This window comes from Mesoplodon mirus, assembly GCF_964341445.2.
Source record: "Mesoplodon mirus genome assembly, chromosome: 2".
Taxonomy (NCBI): Eukaryota; Metazoa; Chordata; class Mammalia; order Artiodactyla; family Ziphiidae; genus Mesoplodon; species Mesoplodon mirus.
In genome coordinates, this window is record NC_138977.1 from 35,915,667 (window position 1) to 35,936,860 (window position 21,194).

The 21,194-nt window shown below is 37.5% G+C and overlaps 1 protein-coding gene across 8 annotated transcripts in view; it reads right to left on the reverse strand.

The window, feature by feature from the left end:
- PTPN13 (protein tyrosine phosphatase non-receptor type 13) overlaps positions 1-21,194 on the reverse strand; it is a 225,054-nt gene that overhangs the window by 74,189 nt on the left and 129,671 nt on the right. For 7 of the 8 annotated variants that reach the window (XM_082632173.1, XM_082632172.1, XM_082632171.1 and 4 more), the window contains 8 exons: positions 16,999-17,221; positions 13,359-13,433; positions 13,063-13,237; positions 11,012-11,165; positions 10,467-10,605; positions 9,450-9,602; positions 5,763-5,945; positions 2,939-3,101 (listed from right to left, as the gene is read on the reverse strand). In XM_082632173.1, coding sequence (XP_082488299.1) covers positions 2,939-3,101; positions 5,763-5,945; positions 9,450-9,602; positions 10,467-10,605; positions 11,012-11,165; positions 13,063-13,237; positions 13,359-13,433; positions 16,999-17,221 — 1,265 coding nt within the window. The remainder of the gene's footprint in view (positions 1-2,938; positions 3,102-5,762; positions 5,946-9,449; positions 9,603-10,466; positions 10,606-11,011; positions 11,166-13,062; positions 13,238-13,358; positions 13,434-16,998; positions 17,222-21,194) is intronic. The other variant, XM_082632169.1, reaches the window with a different exon arrangement.

Below are 21,194 nucleotides of genomic sequence, written 5' to 3' on the forward strand. Positions count from 1 at the left end.
CATCAACTAAATTGTATGCTCTTTTGAGGAGAGGGGCTTCATTTATTTTTGTAACCCATAGCACCTAGCATGTAGCAAGTGCTCAGTAAATGATTATTAATCTTAACTTAATTCCATGCAAATTAGTTCTTTGGAAACTTATCAAATAGAAAGACTACTGGATTAGGAATTAAGAGATCAGGTTCTAGTCTCCTTTGACCTCTAACTATGAGGTTAAGTGAGACACTCTTTTCTCTGAACCTGTTTCCTCATCAGTAAAATTTTGGACTTAATGGCCTCTAAGGTTCTTTCTATCACCCACATCCTATGACTCTAAAGAAGCAACATACACTTGTGACCCCATCAACTTCCAATAGATAACACAGGTTATTTTCACTTGTCTTGTACAGACAGTTAAGTAGGCAGGTAGTTACTTCTAAGCTGCTTCCAAGCAGAAAATAATTCCTTTCAAGGCTTAACAAAATCAGGGAATAGATGTAGTAGATAACACCATCTTAAAGTCCTTTTACATATGAATTTAAGGATACATAGTTGAGTTCTTAGGGGGAAAACTGAGATATGTAGAACATTCCCACTTCATGGGTGAAGAAAATGAGACCTCAAAACGTCAGTTACTTTCCTAAGGTCATCCTACTACTACCATAACTAGTGGTAGTTGTGGTGAAACAATGTTGATGATGATGGTAATGAGGATAATGAATATTTATTCAATACTTATTTTGTGCCGGCACTTTTACATGTATGAATTCATTTCATCTTCACAATAACCTTATGATGTTGGTATTATCATTATGATAATCATTTTACCAGATGGGGAACTAAGGCAGAGAGTTTGAGTCGCCTGCCCACGGTTTCAGAGCTTGCAAGTAAGAGAGCGTGGTTTGAACACTGGCAGTCTTGCCACACAGTTCATGTTAACTACCACAATATATCACTGAAATGCTGAGGGTGGAAAGCTGGTTCATAGTTTTGTCTTCTGACTCTTCACTATAGCACCCTATACCACATCTATAATAATGTAACCTTCAATTTTTCAATTCTGACTTGAATAGAATATTAATCTAAGTAGGCATATCAATGGCTCTCATAAGTTTATTTTACTATACTTTTTTAAAAAATTTATTTATTTTATTTACTTATTTTTGGCTGCGTTGGGTCTTTGTTGCTGTGTGTAGGCTTTCTCTAGTTGCAGCGAGCGGGGGCTACTCTTCCTTGTGGTGCGCAGGCTTCTCATGGCAGTGGCTCCTCATTCTTTTTTTTTTTTTTTTTTTAACATCTTCATTGGAGTACAATTGCTTTACAATGGTATGTTAGTTTCTGCTTTATAACAAAGTGAATCAGTTATACATATACATATATCCCCATATCTCTTCCCTCTTGCGTCTCCCTCCCTCCCACCCTCCCTATCCTATCCCTCTAGGTGGTCACAAAGCACAGAGCTAATCTCCCTGTGCTATGCGGCTGCTTCCCACTAGCTATCTATTTTAAGTTTGGTAGTGTATATATGTCTATGCCACTCTCTCACTTCGTCCCAGCTTACCCTTCCCCCTCTCCGTATCCTCAAGTCCATTCTCTAGTAGGTCTGCGTCTTTATTCCCGTCTTGCCCCTAGGTTCTTCATGACCATTTTTTTGTTTTGTTTTTTAGATTCCATATAAATGTGTTGACATACGGTATTTGTTTTTCTCTTTCTGACTTACTTCATTCCGTATATTTCACTATACTTTGAAAATATATAAGAGCATACAAATTTTTTAGCAGAGCAAGCAGGGAAAGAAAAGGAATAATGAGATTACAGCAACAGTTATCATATTGTTGAGGAAAACCTGTTAAAATGCAGATTCCAGGGACCCAATGCCCAAAGACTGTGATTCACTAAGTGTCACATAGGTTTCTGGAACCTTCATTTTTAATCAGTATACAGACCCTACCATCTTGATTCTGAAAGGCTGAGAAACATTTATTCATAGGTTGCCATCACCCCAGTCTGATCCTACATGGGAAGTTTCGGATAAAGAACTCATAGGGCTCTGCTGCACAGTCATCAGTGCCATTACATTTAATTTTTTAATCAAATTCTTGATTAAAAAAGTGTTTCACTGAAGTCTATAAGAATTTAATATGCAGAACTAGACTTTCTACAACTTTAATCTCTACATGTGGTCTTGCAGAGTAAGCTTTAAATATTTGAGTTCTGATTGAGATTTTCTTCAGAGCTAAATTGGTTTCTTCTGTTGGTTCCTTTTCAAAAGGAACTGAAAGTGCTCTCCTGAGCACTAATATTGGTACTATGGTTGCTCACGTCAGTCTCAGAACAGGGACGTGACCAAGTAAAACTGAAATCTGTCACCCCCAAAACTGTTATGGTTCATGACTTCCCCATTCTGGGTGCAGAGCCCCCCACCTTGTTTCCCATGTTCTTTCCCTTATCTGGAAAGCCCTTCCATTTATCGTCAAGATACTTAATTATTTTTGTCCTGAAAATTCCAATTCAAGTGCCATCACTCACATACTCTATCCTCTGATCTCCTTTTCCTCCTGTAGTGTATATCAGAGACTGTACAATATAACCTGTTATTGAAACCTTACCCTCTATTGTGTATTACTGTTTCATGTTTGTTGGTCTTATCTCCCAGTGTGTAAGTTTACTATGGGTAGAGAATGTGTCTGAATCTTGTACAATATTTACATCAGCTAGCCTAACAATCAGCACAACATAGTTCAACAGGTACTCCCTGACGGATGAGGGGTGCTGTTTTCAAAATAAACATGAAGTCGACATCTCAGCTTCATTTATGACACCTTTACGAACTTGACTTAGTCATTTAACATCTACATACCTTGTCATTTTCATCCTAAAAGTGGAAGTTCTTTTAAAGTTTGTGGCAAAAATCGTGCATCTACCCTGGAGTCATCTGACACAGTTTGCTTCTCCTTACCGATATTCTGGGCATCTTGGTTGCTCTGTCTTGCTCTCATTTGCAGCTGGAACTTATGCTGGGAAGAGCAGAGGTGCAGCAGGTACTGGCATATCTTACTGTTGTCTGTCTGGAAGGCGTGTTTTATTCCATCTGATGTATTCTGCAATGTGATTTTCTTTTTCTACGATATTAATCAAGGGTATTTAAAATTAGGATATTTTCCTATCGCTTCATTGCATGACCAAATTTTAGAAACAATGAGTAAGTACAGATATAATTTTTGCTTCACATTATTAGGCATGAATACTCATTGACCTATATCTAATATAAATATAGAAAAATATAACTCTGTATTGTTAGAAATTTAGGAAATAAATGAAATTAATATTATTTGCCACTTTTAGAAATTGTAGCCTAAATCAGATTGTATAGACTGTATACCAGCCACCAGCAAGGGAAACAGTTTCCTTTAAAGATTACTGATATTTTGAGTTTACTGCAATGTTTACAAACACCAAAACTATTTAAAAAAGAAATTACAAGAAATATATGTTCTACCGCCTTAGACAAAGGAAATGAAGTTCAACAAAAACTGATATTAATATGCAATAATAAGCACTGTGATTCAATCAAGAAAAATCTTGGTGGCATGAAGGCTGGGATGGAAGATGTGGGAAGTTAAGGAAAATGTTGGAATGCAGAAACACCGGATAACATAACTGCTGGGCTGAGAGATGAAACACATCAATATTTAGAGACAGTTATTTTTGCCAAATTCTGGGAAAGGAAAAGAATCATTAATCAGTTTTATCTCCCTGTTTCTTAAAAACGAATGTTTCATATGTAAGAGGACATCCTGAAATATTGCGACCTATGTGGTAAGGCTTGCAGTGATCCATATGCCTTAAAAGACTAGCATTCAACATGTCAGGGATCTAAGACTAATGTCTCTGGAGAATTGCTCAAGCCCAGCTAGATTCTACTGTAGCTCTTGGCTTCTCTACTGTACAAATTATTTCCTCTATATCATGTCCCTTGTCTTGCTGTCAAATGCAGAAATAGGCTCAGACAAGTCAAATTTCGTAGACTCACAAAAGATATGATAACAGAGTATTACTCAAACTTCAATCATGCAGGTGCCATCTTCATAATTCCTGGTCTTAAAAACAAAATAAGACTATTAAGTTCTTGCTAGATGTTGTTACCAATGAAATCTTGGGGACCCTGTTCTCTCTTTCTTAAGAAAAGGAAATCAGCAAGTATTAGAGAGGAGTTAAAGCTATAGTAGCACCAAACTAGTATCCTGACTACCAGTAGCATTCCTAGTAACTCTTCAAATAGTTGGGGAATTTTTCTCCTAACAAACACTGCACTTAACCACTATCAAGTAATTCCCAAGGATGTTGAACTCCACAGTTGTAAAGCTGTACAGGTTTGAAACAAATCATAAGGATAATTGATCCTAAGTGTTAACTGATGGACTGGACAAGAAATGTGCCTAAGGAAATTCAGTTGTAAGAGATGAGAAGGGCGAAGGGTAACTTATCCATCTCCCCAGAGGCCAGTGGAAGAAAAAAGGAGAGTATAAAAAAGAGAGCTCTGTGTTAGAGAAAGAACTACAGAATAAACAAGTTCTGTTAAAGACGGGAATAGTTTGCAGGGAAATGTGGGCTATTCTTTATTACTGGAGATCTTTAAAAATGAGCTAATCACAGCTAGTTCTATTTTTATTCCAGGGCTGATGTGATAGCTGGTAAATGATGGCTGAATGCTGGATGATTATTTGATTTGCTGCCCTTTTAAAACTGGTCCAAATTAGATTTGTATTTAATTCATCGAGGTTTCCTCTAGGCACTTGCTCTGCCAGCATTTTCATTGGGGAAGGTAAGTTAAACCTAGGTAATTTCCTGATCTTGACAATCTTGGGAAGATGAGGATGGTCTGGGATTTCCTGAGAGAATACATTATTATGTGGTAATCTTAGTGGTATCTCTGGGTTTCACAGGAAACCAACCAACTAACCCTCAGGTCTAGAAATGATTCCAAAGGTCTCTAGGTTGAAGATTATCCACAGTCAGTTGGGACCTTGATATTAAAAACTTATAAATTTTGTTTGTTCTGGTGAAACCATATTTCAGCCCAAATATAAACTAAAGATGTCAGTAGTCCCTGAATACCATTAGTAAAACAAATACCTGAACAGATTTTTGATTTACCTCTGGGGTTTGCCAATCACACTTCAATGTTCAGATTTTCCACCTACTTCCAAAATCAAAATATGCCTTTATAGTTCATTATCTTTCATAAACATGATTTTCTAAAAATTGCTTTCCTAACTTTATCTCCAGAGACTACACACTAAAACTTAAAACTGTAGAAAGTCCTGAGGCTAGTTCATAAAAGTCAGTAAATCTCTGGACCACTGAGATTCACATACAGTTCTGTGAGGGACCTATTACTAAACTAGACAAAGTTCACTGGGGTTAAGATAATTATCAGTCTTAAATACATTAGAGGGTTTTCTCCATGTGAGAAGTATTAGTACCCTAGAAAAAGTTCTGAATTAACAGAGAAGTCAACTTGGTTGTAATTTAACTAAAGTTAATTGAGCATATAACCAGCTAAGAATTCTTTTAAAAATCACCTTCTGAGAAAACCAAAAACAAAATCTCAATAATACTTCCCACAACTAAGAAAGAAGAGTTAAATAGTATTAAGACATATAAGCCCTACTAAATGCCGGGGTTTAAAGTTCGCTTAAGAAAAGTCAATTAATACGTTACATTTGAAATCGACAACACCAATTTAAATGTAGAATCAAGAGAGGTTAAAATGGACATACGGAAAAAGAAATCTTCTTGGTTTCCCTCCATGGAAAGCGAAGGACCAATGTGCGAATTCCATTGTGAACCTCAAACACAAGGACACCTTTAGAACAGACTCCAAGCAGTATTCCCGTTTGTGACTTTTTCTCAGGGTGCACCCGGTGAAAATGAACTCCATATTCTGTCAGTCTTTGGCAGACCTGTTGGAACAATACCATAACATAACAATGCACCTTGGAAAAGGTAACTTAAAGATACAGAAGTTGTACCAATGTCATTTAATATGGAAAGGATAGTCTCTTAAACAAACGTTGCTGGAACAACTGGATATTCGTGTGCCAAGAAAATAAATCTTGACCCTTACTTTAGCCAATATATGAAAATTATCCCCAAAACGATAACAGACTTAAATACAGGAGCTAAAACAAGAAAATTTAGAAAATATTTGACTGTGGGTTAGACAAAGATATCTTAGACGGGACATAATAAGCAGGAACCACAGAAGGAAAAATTGCTAAACTGAAGCTTCATTAACATCAGAAATTTCTGTGCTTCAAAAGTCAATGACAGGGGCTTCCCTGGTGGCACAGTGGTTGAGAGTCCGCCTGCCAATGCAGGGGGCGCGGGTTCGTGCCCCGGTCCGGGAGGATCCCACATGCCGTGGACCGGCTGGGCCCGTGAGCCATGGCCCCTGAACCTGTGCATCCGGAGCCTGTGCTCTGCAGCGGGAGAGGGCGCAGCGGTGAGAGGCCCCAGCGGTGAGAGGCCCGCGTACCACAAAAAAACAAAAAACAAAACAAAACAAAAGTCAATGACAGAAAAACAAAGGCAAGTCACAGACTGGGAGATAAGGAATCGTATCTAGAATACATAAAGAATACATACTTCTCAGATACAAAATAACCAGATACAAAAATGGGCAAAGGATTTTATTAGACACATCAACAAAGAAGATACATGAACGACAAATAAACATATGAAAAGATGCTCAAAATAACAGTAATTAGGGAAATACAAATTAAAACCACAATCATAAACCACTGCTTACCTTATTTCAATAGCTAAAATGAAAAAAAAAAAGAAAACAAAACTAAACATACCCAGTGTTTTTAAGGGTGTAGAGCAACTGGAAATCCCATACGTTACTGGTAGTACTGTAAAACTGTACAACCACTTGAGAACAATTTGGCAGTTCTGCAGAAGTAACACATACACTTACCATAGATCCCAGCAAACCTAATGGTAGGTATTTACTCAAGAAAAAGAAAAATCATATGTTCATGCAAAAATGTGTATTTGAGTGTTTAAAGCAGCTTTATATCCATCAACTAAAGAAAAAATAAACAAATCATTGCATATCTGTACAACAGAAAACTACTCAGCCATAATAAACAAACTACTATACACACCACACATGGATGAATCTCAAAAGCATTATTCTAAGTGCAAAGAACCAGACAGAGAAGACTATGCAATATATGATTCTTTAAATGAAATTCTGGAAAAGAAAAAATTATGGTGATAGAAAGCAGATCAGTATTTGCCAGAGGTTAGGAATAGGGGGGAAGGGACTGAATGGAAAGGGACATGAGGGAAATTTTTGGTGTTGGATGTGTTATATTTTTGGCAAACTTTATTTAAAGGGCTAGATAGGAAACATTTTCAGCTTTGTGGGTCATATGATCTCTGTCGTAACTACTTAACCCTGCTGTTGTAGTGTGAAAGCAGATACAGACAATAGGGAAACAAATGAGCATGGCCAAGTTCCAATAAAAGCTTACTTATAAAATAGGCAGACCACAGTTTGCTAACCCTTGTTCTTTATCATGGTTGTGGAAATGGTTGCTCAACTGTATATATATTTTCAAAACTCACTGAATTGAACATTTAAAAGTGGTCAATTTTGGGCTTCCCTTGTGGTACAGTGGTTAAGAATCTGCCTGCCAGTGCAGGGGACACGGGTTTGAGCCCTGGTCCGGGAAGATCCCGCATGCCGCGGAGCAACTAAGCCCGTGTGCCACAACTACTGAAGCCCGCGTGCCACAACTACTGAAGGCTGTGTGCCTAGAGCCTGTGCTCTGCAACGAGAAGCCACTGAAATGAGAAGCCCACGCACCACTACAAGGAGTAGCCCCCACTCGCCACAACTAGAGAAAGCCCCTGCGCAGCAACAAAGACCCAATGCAGCCATAAATAAATAAATTAATTAATTAAATAAATAAATGTATTTAAAAAAATAAAAGTGGTCAATTTTATTATATGTAAATTATACCTCAATAAAGCAGATTTACAAAAAGATATAAAAGTTTTTCAGAGGCAATATGATATATAGCAGAAGGGTAACCTTGGAAGGGTGTATTAATGAGATTTAAAAAAAAATTCTTAGGTTAGAAGAAAGATGCTCAAGCTGAAGAGAAAAGGAGTAACAGGATACATTATCAGAAGGAGAAGGGCAGCCTACTATGCATTAAGCACACTACTTATATGGGGAAAACTGAAGCTCAGAGAGGTTAAAGTACATTGTCCAAGTTTACCCAGCTGGTTGAAACAAGAATTCAAATCCAAGACTGTCTGAAAATCCCCATGCAAATTCTTTCTGCTGTGTTCATCTGTCTTCTACCTTTATTAATAAAAATATAACTTGATATTTACTTCCCACAAGTATAAACATGTAATAACCGAGGAAAAAAATAAGTACATAAGGTAATGTCTTTAAAAGTAGAGTCAACTTAAAACAAAACACCCTGTCTTTCTTACCATGAATCCTAGATTAAAGGTGGTGTAAGTCTGTGAATGAAACCCCTTTACAGATATTTGTAGGGCTGGGAAACTTGGCTCCCTTCCCTTATTATGGAGCAGCAAATTTAAGGCATGCTGTTACATCCTGGGGAGCTGCAAGAGGAGAATATTCTTTTCTTTTATTTTATTTTTTTGTTGGCCATGCCACAGGGCATATGGGATCTTAGTTCCCTGACCGGAATCGAACCTGCATGCCCTGCAGTGGAAGCAGGGAGTCTTAACCACTGGACCACTGGGGAAGTCCCCTCAAGAGGAGAATATTTTGAATTTTCTCTTCTCAATAGAATATTATCATATATTTGCTGTTCACATTGGAAGTTTGCATAGTAGTCTTTTCTAATCATAAACGCACTGTTATTCATCTGAGGTCTTATAGGAACATGGTGGCAGAACTGAAACTATAAATCAATTTTTCTAACCCCCTTCCCCTGTGTGAATTAGTTGGCATTAATGGAAAGACTATTTTTAGAAGATATAATTGAATCTTAAGCTTTTTAAGAAAAAACAAAGCAAAACAACTCTAGAATTAGTTTCAACTTGCCTTTCTTATCCAGACAGTCACAAAATCCAATTGTTTCTTCTTTATAATATATCTTGATTTTGAGAGTATGAAATAGGATAAAAGCATATAATCCATAGCCAGATAGATACGGGTTCAAATCATAGTTTTGCTCCACATATCAGCCACTGACTTTGGGAACATTACATTTCCTCTCTGAGCCTCAGTTCTCTCTTTTACGAGATGAGAATTAAAATACCATGGTTTTAGTCAGGAATAAGTGAGCTGAGATAAAGCATATAGCATCAGTTATTGGCACCTGAGCTTTTAGATGTATGTCTTCCAACCCTTCTTCCTTACTTTGAAAAAGATAGTAAGTTTATCATTTGTAATCTTGCATGCTTACCTTTAAATATTCTAACTCTGTCTCTTTTTCAGAAGCTCCCACATAGGTATTATGCAATTTCGGTAACTCTTCTTTAATATAGGATAAATCAAGTTTCTCCATCACTCTGGGAGGTAAATAATGCTCCAGTCTAAAATAAGACACACCATGAACCTAAAAGGAGAGTGTTTTTGTAAGAAATTCTGTTTGCCCTCTTCCTCCTATCTTAAAGTTCTTGCCTCAACAAGAGATAAGGTACTCCTATTTATACTTCTCTCTGAGGAATGAGTTTTAGAGAAAGTACATCTGTCTTTCTCTTTTATTCAGTGAAGTAGAATGACTGAACTGATCAGCAAGCTTGAGGAGAGACTGACAATCAAAGGCCAAATGTCACTACAGTTAAGGATTAATGTTGTGAAGGATGCTGCCTGAGTGGCACAATCTCTTCTTGCTCCCTGCTTCCTCTTAGGTCCACTTGTATTCAGGTGCATTTGGCCTTGAACATGTGCTCTCCATACAGTGAGCTCTGCTGGGTTCTCAGCCTATTACTGCATTGATCCATGTGGAAGGTGGAAGACCCCTTTGATCCAGATTTGGCTGGTAACCCTTATGTCTAGTATCTGTTACTTAGAAATAGGGAGAAGGAAGGGTAAATGCTAGATATCCCAAAACTCTCAAACAGGATAATTTTTAAACAGAAAAAAAAAAGAAAGGAAGGAAGGAAGGGAGGGAGGGAGGGAGAGGGAGGTGGGGGGGGAGAGAGAAAGAGTGAGTGAGAGAGAGAGAGAAAGAGAGAGAGAAAGAAAGAAAGAAAGAAAGAAAGAAAGAAAGAAAGAAAGAAAGAAAGAAAGGAATCCCACACTGCATGATTTGAAATAACCAATACACATGGGGAACTTGGTCATTCTGAGGCACAAAACTAGCCTCAAAAATCTCCAGATATAAACAGCAAACACCTTAACCAGGTTTAGTCTTTAATCATGCTGAGGATAAGAACACCAATGCAAAATCTGTCGTGGAGAAAAAAATAAATCCTACCTCTGGTTGATAATCTCCATACTCAGCTTGTAGAGCCAAGGATGCTAGTAATAAAGAAGTCTCATCATCACAGTGCATCCTCTCCTCCAAGATATCTTTTCGCAGCTGAAGATAATACTGATGACAGGTCAGAGTATGTCTGGGAAAACAAATACATACACAAAACATCTAGGCTTTTGATCTTGAATCTTGGGGTGATTTTTTTTTATTGGCATATAAGTTTAGTTGCCAAGATGGCTTATGATTAAGCATAATAAATTAATAAACTATATTAAAGGAAATACTTCTTTTATGATAAAGAAGACTTTATCATTGATCAGAATAAAATAATTCAGAATAATAAGCAATAATAAATAAGACTTTATCATTGATCAGAATAAAATAATATCATTGATCAGAATTCAATAATTCAATAATAAAATAATTATTGAAAATAATTATTTCAATAATTATTTGAAATAATTCAGAATAAAATAAATCAGTAAACTAAAGGGTCAAAACATCAGGGGCCAAAAAGAGAAACACAGACACTCTTGTGTACTCACTGTATTAGACTAACATCATCCATGAAAAATTTAATTCGAAAAAACAAAGTAAAATTAATGGAGGCTTTGCTCTTTTTCTTTGGTTCTTCTTTCCATCCCTCGGGGGCCACTTTGGTTAATTTTAGATCAGGATCAACAAAGAAATATTCATTATCTAGAACAGAATGAGAAATATTCAGATAAAATAAAAATACTTTCATGTTTTCTTTTAATTTCTTCATTTTTTGGTCAGACTTACACAAAACAGTTTTACACCAGAATAAAACAGGATCGTTAAGAAGTATGACAGGGAATTCTGAGGCACTGCATATGGATGGGAGGCAGTATGGCTCAGTCTTCTATAAATGAGGGCATTGAAGACAGACAGATGTGGATTCAACTCCTGGCCACATCATTTACTACCTGGGTGATACTGAATAAATTATGTAACCTATCTAGACATCAATTTTCTTGTCTGTAAAGTCAGGATAGTGCTAATTGCTGCTTTTTAGGGTTGTTGTAGAGATCAAATGACATAATGGTTATAAAATATTTGGTAGTTTAAAGCATGTGGCACATGGTAAGCATTCAATAAATATTAGCTATATTTGTTATAGTTGAGCTACCATTGAAACCTAGAAGGAACAATAATCATCATTTTATTTTTAGTTTTAATGTCATCATTTAACTCTTGATTCTCTCCAAATAAAAGATTAGTCAGTAAAATCTGACTTATCTAGAATGTTTAAGAAATTAGATACAAAATTAGATACAAAATTCTGACTAACTGAATATTTTTATACAGATAGTATTACATTAGTCTAAAACTGCAATTAGTAAAGTGATAGAACATCAACTAATCAAATATTTATTGGGTGACTCTACAAAATGAATTATTAGTGTTTAAGGAACAAGAATTCAATAAACTAAGTTGAAAGACATATTTCTTGTATGACAAAGATGGTGTTATCCTGATCTTGTAGGGTTTCAGGGTGATTTGATCCTTCAATTATAATTTATTGTACTTTGTTGTCAAAGCTTTTTAGGTTAAATTTTGAGGTAAACAGGAATCTGAAATATTGAAGAGTAATTTATAAATATAGTAATATTAAAGAAATATTTATTTAAACCCAGCTCCAAAGGGTTTAAAAAAAAAAAAAACAAATTCTTTAAAAAAATTTATTTATATTTTATTTATTTTTATTTTTGGCTGCATTGGGTCTTTGTTGCTGCGTGTGGGCTTTCTCTAGTTGCAGCAAGCAGGGGCTACTCTTCGATGCAGTGCATGGGCCTCTCATTGCGGTGGCTTCTCTTGTTGCGGAGCATGGGCTCTAGGTGCATGGGCTTCAGGAGTTGTGGTGCACAGGCTCTAGAACACAGTCTCGGTAGTTGTGGTGCACAGGCTTAGTTGCTCCGCTGCATGTGGGATTTCCCAGACCAGGGCTCAAGCCCATGTCCCCTGCACTGGCAGGCGGATTCTTAACCTCTGTGCCACCAGGGAAGTCCCCAAGGGGTTTCTTATTGCTATGACAATTCTAATTGATAAACAGCAGCAGCTTCTACTGAATCTGTGTTCTGAGACCACCATGGTTGTGAACGTCACAGGTCAGTGGATGTAATGCTTAAAAAATGTGAAATGACCTATTTTCTGTCATCAACTGACAACATTTAGGAAGACACTGTTTCTAGGACAGTAAGCTGAAGAAGTTGATATGGAGATTCAGAAATAGGGTCCTGCTATATACTCAAACTCATATTAGTAGAATACTAATTTCTAGAGTATATATGTAGGCAAAATTATGGTCCCCAAAATATAACAATTAAAATCTATGTTTATATAGCCAGTGCCAGAGAAAAATCTTCATGATCAGGTACAGAAGATGCTAAAAAGACACGGCTATTAAAACAATGTACCTAGTTAGGAAAAGGAAGGGAGTTCCTAACTCCTATTTCTCAATGCTGACATATCCATGTAGTTAATATTTCCCAAAAGAAGGTTAGGCAGAACAGATACAGGAAGTCGTTGTTGCTAAGTTTCCATACTATACCCTGAATTTAAAATGCCTTGGTACCTTTGAGGGTAGCTAAAGCAAACAAATGATGTTCCACTAAGCCAATATGGGCCACAAGCATATCAAACACATCTTTACATATAGTTTTGGTATCACAAGTCAGTTCCAGTTTCTGTCCACTCAGAAGCATTATGTTTACTTTTCTTCGGTTATCCTCATTCTTCCCTTTCTTGGTCTACGATTGAAAAAAATGAATGGGAGTTATCAATGTAAACATTATAAGAATTTTACTGTTTTAAAAAAATCATTACTAAAATTATTTTCTAAAAGTGACACAAAGTGGTTTTATTACTTACAAGGATAGACCGCGGCAAATCCAAAGATATAAATGGTTCAATCGTCATTTTCACAAACTCAGGGCCAAAGAAATTCTGTGAATCACAGAAGTAGAATCAATAGATTTTATCATTTATTCCAGCTCTTTCTTTGAAAGGAAAATAATGTAATAATAATAATAATAATAAACAACTACATGTAAGGCCACCATATTAGAACTAGTGATCTGAAACAAATGTAAAAACTTTCAATAAAGAAGTACGGTGGAATTTGCCAAGAACGGGAATGGAATATGCTTTACACTAAGTGTGAACAGAAGTTGTATCAGCTTCATTTTCTACCAGCAACATAAAATATAAAGCCTGGCTTTATATTGTTTTACATAAATAAAGATTTTCATTTTTTGGACTCCAGGTAGACTCAAACTCCCCCCCTCAAAAAATAGCAGTCTCAATTATTGAAGTAATATAGAGTTGTCAAGTTCACATAAGGATTTGGTTTAATAATGCTAATGTATAAAGTTATTGAACAGAATTTCATTATTTCAGAGAATGATATTCAATTTGTCCTAAAACAAGTCTTAGTTATCGGACAACATCTATTTTGATATTACAAAAGACACATCCATCTGTAATCAAGTTCTTGGAATCCTGTACTTTTTTGTTCTAATTAGTGACAACTAGGGATATTATAAGTATCACAGTCTCTGCTCCCTATTGCTGCTTCTAGTAAGAAAATAATATCTCAGGAGCTGGGGAGAGTAGAGTCCACATTCTGCATTTACTTCTTTTCAATCTACTCTTTCCCTTTACGTCTTGTATATCCAGGGTTTTCTGCCTAGAGGGGAGAATTGGTTGAAGAGGTAACTTAAAACAAGTTAGACTCCAGGAGGGAGCAGCATTCAGAATAGACGGAAAAATTACGTCCAAATGGGCAAAAGGTAGAATGAATGCAGGGCTAATTTTTAGGCCAAAGGCAGATGGTGTGTGTGTGTGGGGGGGGCGAGCTTTTGTGCATGCATGTGTTTGAACTAATGGGGGGTTACTGGAGTTTTATTTTTGTTGGTTTCTTCTTTGCATTTCACTGTACAGTTCATTTGGTTGCTTGATGTGGGAATTCTATCCAACAGCCAGGTGTGGAACATGTGACAGGTACCATTTAAGTAAAAGTTTAACAGTAAGCATTTGTTAATACTCAACGAACCAGTAGATTTTAAATGAGAATAGAAACAGAGTAGAAGGAATGACAATAGTCTGCCATGGAAAACACAGAATTTGATACAGATCAAATAAGGCAATAGAGTATGAACATTAAAAATTTGTCTGCATCAAAAATAATACAGAAAAAAAACCCTAAAAACTTATGTTTGGGTAAATAACATTAGTTCAATTGTGAAATTGTTCCTCCTAATACTAGTACTATTTTCAGCCTCAAGAATATAGCCTTCCTACTCTTTTTATTTTATTTATTTATTTATTTATTTGGCTGCACTTCACGGCTCTCAGGATCTCAGTTCCCCCACTAGGGATCGAACCTGGGCCCCCTGCAGTAGAAGCGTGGAGTCCCAACCACTGGACCTCTAGGGAATTCCCCCTTCCTGCTCTTTTTTTTTAGAAAAAACACTATGTGGTCCTTCAATGACCAATAGTTCAACTTCTCTAGTCATTGATATAGCATGTCTCTGATGAAGAAAGCAGACAGTGACTGACTGAAAGGAAACACAGGTTTTTAGTGAGATGACACATAACATCATACTATAAAGGTACAGACTCTCTAATGAGCCAAAGTTCTGCATTAGCTCTCTGAAACTACGATTTTAGAAAAAGATTTGTATATATGGTGCCTTTTATGCTTTATATGGGTCTTTAATTATTGGAAGCCCATGCTATCCTGCCTATTGCTTAATTTTGACAAATGTATTGGTTATAATGATAAATTGATGAAGCCTTATTTAATTTCTTCCCTTCAGCTTGAAATAAATTCAGTTGTATTTTATTGAAATCTAATAACTTTAAAATTAGACACTGTCTGGGCTTCCCTGGTGGCGCAGTGGTTGAGAGTCCGCCTGCCGATGCAGGGGACACGGGTTCGTGTCCCGGTCTGGGAAGATCCCACATGCCATGGAGTGGCTGGGTCCGTGAGCCATGGCCGCTGAGCCTGTGCGTCCGGAGCCTGTGCTCCGCAACGGGAAAGGCCACAACAGTGAGAGGCCTGCGTATTGCAAAAAAAAAAAAAAAAAAAGACACTGTCTTATAAATTACAACCCAATTCCACATTTTAAAAATTAGCATAATGAGAAACAAAGGGGTTTAAAAATGTACATAAAGACATATTATTAGAAATTGAATTATTAGAAACTGAATCCAAGTCTTCTAATTTGTAGTTCAGTGTAATTTTCACCATGCAACACTGTTTCTTCTCCTTAGAAGACTAGAGGAAAATTTGAATTCTATCAATTTCAGGGTATACAAAAATGCTTTTAGGAAGATTCTTTGAAATAAGCAAGAAAACCCAAAACAGAATAAGATAATATACTTTCTTAGTGTAGGACTAAAAAGAAAAAAATCATTCTAGATTCTATCACTTTCCTAACATTTATTTTGCTTTTGAAGAATTATCTGTAAAGGAACAATACAAATGAGATACTGCCTCATCTATCAAATTGGTGATAATAATAAAAAAAAAGAATGATAATATCAGAGTCAGTAAGAATATGGTGAAAACAGACATGATCAGAGGAAACATAAATTGGAAGAAACTTTTAAAGGGCAATTTGACAATATGTATAAAATGTCTTAAAAGGTAATTTGCCTTTGACTTGGCTATTCTACTTGGAGGAAGTTATCTGCAAACATTTAGCTATAAGGATGTTTATAGCAATTACAAATTAGAAACATTTTAAATGTCCAATAGCTGGAAACTGATTAAATAAATTATGGTACACAGTACGTTCACATAATGGAGTACTTTACAGCCCTTAACAATAGTATTATAAAAGTTGTAAAATGTTCATGATATTTTATATGAGAAAAGACTATGTTCATTTTGAGCTTATGCTTATAAAAATATAGAGGACATATACTGAAAGAAAAATAAACCAACTAAACACACAAAAGAAAAATTCCCCACGGATACAAGATTTGTTCTTTCTTATCTTTGGATATTGTAATATGAGGATATGATGCTTGGAGATAATGCAATCATCCTTTAACTAGAAAGAGAATTACTGTCAAAATTCTGAGAATGGCAGAGCAGAAAGATGGAATGCGCTTGATAGCATTCTTGAGCTTCTGAACCACCTCTGAACTCTCTCTGATCTTCTCGGTTTGTGGGATAAAAAATTTCTTAATATTAAAAAACAATCCCCCACAATACTGAATAAAGCCAGTTGACTTTAGGTTCATGAATATATTTTTAAAATATACAGTTAAGATACTCTAACTCCATCTAATGTTTTTTAAAAAATGAAATCATGAAAATAGCTAAATATTTATTTTAGTATCAACCAACAAGATATTTAACACCAATGGAAACTAATATGAGATTTCAATTTTAACTACAGGCAACCTATAGGATACCTATAGAATTTTTAAAAAGTACTTTGTATAACATTTCCCTGTGAGGCTAAGTTTAGGTGCAGTAACCTGAGAATCAACTTACTCTTAGTTTTCTTTGGGTCATGGCTGTTTCTAGGGCCATTTCTCTTAAGGGATCCCTGGTGTTGTCAAGCATGGAAGCTTTCAGTGTGTCTCCTGGATACAGGTTCAGTCGAGACTGTTTAAGGGCCATTCTGGCTTGCAGCTGCATCATTTCTTCTTCTTGTCGTTTTAGCATAATCTCTTGATTAATTAAGTTGCCTTCAAGGGGTGTTTCATATTGTCTGCTATATAGAAGAGAAAAGTAAGGTTTGGGAAGAAAACAATTACCTTAAGTCTAATCAAGAAAAGTCATGTTAAGTAAGGTATCAAGAATGTAAACAAATTTTATTTTTTCATTTCAGAAGAACCCTTGCAGTAACATTTCAGTCCTATTTTTAATATATTAATATACTACAGTGCCCCACTTGTAGGTAGATCTACATCCTTCACCTCTTCTCTTAACATCCCAGCATCTTCTGAAAACTGCTTCCCCTGCAGTTCTCTCAGATCAGGGCTGTTTTATTCTCATAATCTTGCACCAGTGGGCCGGGACATGCGGTAGAAATTCCCTGTGATTTTTATTTCAGCTTCCAGATCATTGCTGACCCCTCCTCTAAGAGCTCCCAGCTTCCCTGAAGTACATGCTATGAACTCACACCATCCACTGCTCTGCTTTGCTCTAGACATTGTCCTGTGGTCAACTCCCCCTTATTCATGAAAGATTTAAGTGGCTGACTCAGTGGTCTTCACCACTACTGCTGTCATCATTCGTGGTGGTGTGACAGAGATTGAAGAGTGCTCCAACACCCTGGCCTCCTCCACCTCAGCCAGCAATCTACACCCATGGTTATGCTGGCTATTAATAATAACTGCACCACCTCCAAAATTTCCTATTTCTATCTTTCAATACCCTCTCTATCTAATCTCCTTATTTTTTCTAGCTTACTTACTCTTACACTCCCCTTCAAATAATTCACCAACTTTATCAGGAATTTTAGTCCACTGACTCTACCACCTTCTCTCTATTAACCCTCTCTTGCCCTTACACTGCTTGAATTCTAAGGCCCATCATTAAAATCATTCCTTTGCATACGACCTCAACTCTCATGAAACTGCAGAACCATGCTGACTGATCTCAGTGGGTTCTTAGTACTGCCTGGTGATTAATTTTCTTAGAGAACTATTTCATATTTTCTTCCTTGTCTTTTCCTTTCAAAGCTCCAATACTTTCTCCCTCGTCTCCTCTCAATTGATGAATTTTCCTCAGTTTTCTTGGTGAAATAAGGAGCAATCAGGAAATAACTTCCTTATCCTTCTACCACTGGACTTTCCAAATCTACATCCGTATGTTCTGCTATCTTTTTCTGTTACAACGAATGGATCTCCTGCACACGTATACAGGTGTCAAACCTCTACCGTGCATGGGATTCCAGCCCTCTCTCCCACCCAAAGACTTCGCTCCTGCAAGTACCCTCTCACATGCATCACTAGTCTCATGCACTAGGTTATTCTCATTAGCATACAAACATGCTGTACTATTTTCTACTTAGAACAAAAAAATCCTCCTTTGGTTCCACATCCCCTTTCAGATTCTGTCTCATTTTTCTGCTGTCTTTTAGAGTAAATTTCTTCAAAACTGCCCTTTAAATTTCATCTCCACTTCATCTCCCACTCTCTCTTGGACTCAGACCAATAGTTTGAGTCCTTACCATTTCACCAAAACTAGTCACAAAAATGACTACCTTCTGTGTTACCAAAGCCAAAGGATAATTCTTAGTTTGCATCTTACTTGACCTCTAAGCACCATATAACATATAGCTGCTTAAACATCCTCTTCTTAAACATCTGACTTCTGGGAAACCATGTTCTTTTTATTTTCCTTCTACTTCACTGGCTCCTCCCTCTCAGTCTCTTTTGCTGGATCCTCCTTCATTTCTAATCTCTTAATGTTAGATTGCAACAGTGCTCAGACCTCCAGATTTTTCTAGTCTCCATAGTCTTCATACCTACCTGATCTCATGTAGTCACCTAGTCTTAATTATCTTATATTCTCATAACTCCAGGCTCTCCCCTGAATTCTAATTCTACTCACCTGCCTAAGTGAGTGTTCTACTTGGATGGTAACATGCATCTATAACCTAACATGTCTAAAACCAAATTCTTGATACCTTTTCCTTACGAGCAACCTTCTCTCAGTCACTCACTGGTTGCTTAGGACACAACTTGGAGTCATTCTTTTTTTTTTTTTTTTTTTTTTTTTGCGGTATGCGGGCCTCTCACTGCTGTGGCCTCCCCCGTTGCGGAGCACAGGCTCCGGATGCGCAGGCTCCGCGGCCATGGCTCACGGGCCCAGCCGCTCCGCGGCACATGGGATCCTCCCAGACCGGGGCACGAACCCGTATCCCCTGCATCGGCAGGCGGACTCTCAACCACTGCGCCACCAGGGAGGCCCTGGAGTCATTCTTGATTCCTCTTACAAATCCCACATCTGAATGACCAGCAAACCCTGCAGGGCACAACCTTGAAGAAATCTATATTTGAATCTTCTCTACCACTAGCAACCTAGTCTGTGCTGTATGCAGCTCAAATGGAGTACTGTAATTGCCTCCTAACTGGTCGTTTACTCCTGCAATCTGTTCTTCACAGAACAGATCAATCCCATTAAAATGTAAATTAGATCATGGCTCTCTATGCTCTCAACCATGCAATGGCTCCCCATTACACTTAGATTCTAACATCTGAAGTGCTCACCTTAGCTTTTTATTTTTTATTTTATTTTTATTTTTTTTAGCGGTACGTGGGCCTCTCACTGTTGCGGCCTCTCCCCGTTGTGGAGCACAGGCTCCGGACGCGCAGGCTCAGTGGCCATGGTTCACGGGCCCAGCTGCTCCGCGGCATGTGGGATCTTCCCGGACGGGGGCACGAACTCGTGTCCCCTGCATCGGCAGGCAGACTCTCAACCACTGCGCCACCAGGGAAGCCCCTCACCTTAGCTTTTGAGGTCTGATATGATTTGGGTCCTGGTTACCATCCACTCTGCACTTCACTCATTCTGCTGCCTTCTGTGTTATGCTGCCCTTCCTGCTATTCCTCTAACATGGACATATCTCCCCTACCTCAGGGCCTCTGCTCTTGCTGTTCCTTTTGTCTGGAACTCTCTTCCCCCTGATATCTGCATGTTTTACTTCCTTGTTGCAACTAGTTTTCTTTTCAAATGTCGCCACTTGGGAGAGGCCTCCTCTGATCACCCTACCTATGTAAACTAGAATTTGGACATCACACCCCTGTAGTTTCTATCCCTTTAGCTTGATTTATTTTTCTTCCAAGCACCATCACACTCTGATGGTGCATTACTTACTTGTTTTTTCAGTGGTTTACTGGCTATCCCTCAGCACTAGAAAATCTCTTGAGGGACTTCTTGATCTTGTTCATGACTCCATCTCCAGTACCTATAAGTACCCAGTACATGGCAGGTACTCAATAATCATTTGTTGTGCAAATGATTGAACATGATTTTATGGCTCACTCTCACTTAATAGGGTCAAGGAAAATGGTAAGAATTTGAATCTTTACATTTTAACTCACACCTGTCATTTTCATCAAATATATTAGCCTTCTTGTTCAAACTATTTTATACCAGAGCTACAAACAGGTAGCAAAAAATGACTGATCATCACTTTATCTGGCCCAACACAATATCTGGTAGAAATTCCTATAAAGGCTGAAATGTTTGAGAGGCAAAAAACAAACAAACTAAACAGACAAAACAAACGAACAGGGACTTCCCTGGTGGCGCAGTGGTTAAGAATTCCCCTGCCAATGCAGGGGACACAGGTTCGAGCCCTTGTCTGGGAAGATCCCACATGACGCAGAACTAGGCCCATGAACCACAACTACTGAGGCTGCACTCTAGAGCCCGTGCTCCGCAACAAGAGAAGCCACTGCAATGAGAAGCCCATGCACCACAAGGAAGAGTAGCCACCACTCACCGCAACTAGAGAAAGCCCGTGCGCAGCAATGCAGACCCAATGAAGGAAGGAAGGAAGGAAGGAAAGAAAGAAAGAAAAAGAAAAACGAACAAAAAACTCAGAAAACCTAGATGATTTAGGAATGAATAAATAGGTTCTTTTGAGACAGAAAAAATGGTTACATCATTAAGCAGATAGGCACAGAAGCAGTGGGAATTGCACTATGTATAAATCGTACTTCAAAAGTTAA